Below are 1,796 nucleotides of genomic sequence, written 5' to 3'. Positions count from 1 at the left end.
TTAGCCAGGATGGTCTCGATCTCCTGACCTCGTGATCCGCCCGTCTCGGCCTCCCAAAGTGCTGGGATTTACAGGCTTGAGCCACCGCGCCCGGCTTAAGTGACATTTTATATCTCCTTCCTTTGAATCTGGGCTCCGTGCCTGCTTGACCTGTAGAACATGGCAGACACGATGCTGTGATTTCTGAGCCTAAGCCTTAAGAAACTGGCAGCTGCTTCCATTTCCCATCTTCTAGGATGCTTACTCTGGGCAACCAGCCACCATACCATGAGGAAGTGTAAGCAATCCTTCCATAGGTCACCCAGGGATGAACTGAGGTCCTGGGGCCAGAGACCCAGCTGAGCTCCTAGCTGACAGCAAGCACCAACTTACCAGCCACACAAGTGAGCCATCTTAAAAATAGATCCTCCTGCCGGGCGCGGTGGCTCAAGCCTGTAATCCCAGCACTTTGGGAGGCCGAGACGGGCGGATCACGAGGTCAGGAGATCGAGACCATCCTGGCTAACACGGTGAAACCCTGTCTCTACTAAAAAATACAAAAAAACTAGCCGGGCGAGGTGGCAGGCGCCTGTAGTCCCAGCTACTCGGGAGGCTGAGGCAGGAGAATGGCGTGAACCCGGCAGGCGGAGCTTGCAGTGAGCTGAGATCCAGCCACAGTACTCCAGCCCGGGCGACAGAGCGAGACTCCACCTCAAAAAAAAAAAAAAAAAAAAATAGATCCTCCAGCCCCCTGCAGAGTCACCTCAACCAAAGCTGTGTGGAATGAAGACAAGCTACCCTTGCCAAGCCCGGCCTCAGTTGCAGACTTATGAGCAAAATAAATGCCTGGAGATGTTTAAACCATCACTAAATTCTGTGATGGTTTGTTATGAGGCAATAGATAACAGGCACTTCTATATAATCAAGAGAGGCTGGTCAAAAACAGCTTCAGAAAATTATCTAACCTGGTACCATATATCACAGTAGGTTCTGGCAAGGAAAATCTTCAGCACTGAAGACTTCATCCATACATGTTCTTCACAACTCAATTGAATTGCAAACTTTCTAACGTGTTCACACCATGTCACTCAAAACCATGCCACAGACTGAAAAAGAAGGCAACTGACTTTCTTGTTAAGAAATTTTAAAATGAAAAAAGGAGTAAAAAGCAAGAAAGCTACAGAGTATAAAATCTTGGAGGCATTTAAATAAAAATTATGGACAGCTGTCAACGTCCCTTCTTAGAAAAGATAACGTGCAGTGACATCTCCCCACTACCCTTCCACCCTGTCGAAGCGTCAGGGAGCCTGGGCTCCGCTCCTTACCTCCAGCCTCTCCAGTGGGGGCTCATTCTGCAGGATCCTCAATGCTTTGGCAGCAGCATCATGTTTCGCAGCCTGTCTTGTCTTTCCTTTCCCATTAAATTGCTGTCCTCCCACAGAAAGTTCCACTTGATAAAGTAAAGGTGGAACTGGAAATGGGTAAAAGTACCTAGAAATAAAAGGAGGTTAGGCAAATTACAGTCTCACAAATGTTCCTTCATCACGATCCTACTCACTAATGTGTTTGATGCTAATCACTCATCATCAATATATCCAGAGATTTCATAAAAGCTTAAACTGCATTAGAATTGCTACACAGTATAAGAAAAGACTTTTTAGCAATCCAAACTTACATCTCATGAAACACAATGGCTTAGAAATTATGAGTGTATCATGCTAACCTGCACTGATCCAAAATGAATTAGGCTTTGGCTGAGACAGACATTTGGTTTGCTCTGCCTTCTCAAACCTTAGCTTTAATTTGCATGTCTCGGC

The 1,796-nt window shown here is 46.3% G+C and overlaps 1 protein-coding gene across 1 annotated transcript in view; it reads right to left on the bottom strand.

The window, feature by feature from the left end:
* Positions 1–1,796, bottom strand: part of STAU1 (staufen double-stranded RNA binding protein 1) — a 66,112-nt gene that overhangs the window by 41,165 nt on the left and 23,151 nt on the right. Inside the window, exon 5 of the mRNA XM_011928832.1 lies at positions 1,305–1,470. Coding sequence (XP_011784222.1) covers positions 1,305–1,470 — 166 coding nt within the window. The remainder of the gene's footprint in view (positions 1–1,304; positions 1,471–1,796) is intronic.

Source organism: Colobus angolensis, unplaced genomic scaffold (genome assembly GCF_000951035.1).
Source record: "Colobus angolensis palliatus isolate OR3802 unplaced genomic scaffold, Cang.pa_1.0 Scaffold8, whole genome shotgun sequence".
NCBI lineage: Eukaryota > Metazoa > Chordata > Mammalia > Primates > Cercopithecidae > Colobus > Colobus angolensis.
The sequence above is the reverse complement of the archived record's forward strand: the minus strand, read 5'-3'. Positions and strand labels throughout refer to the sequence as shown.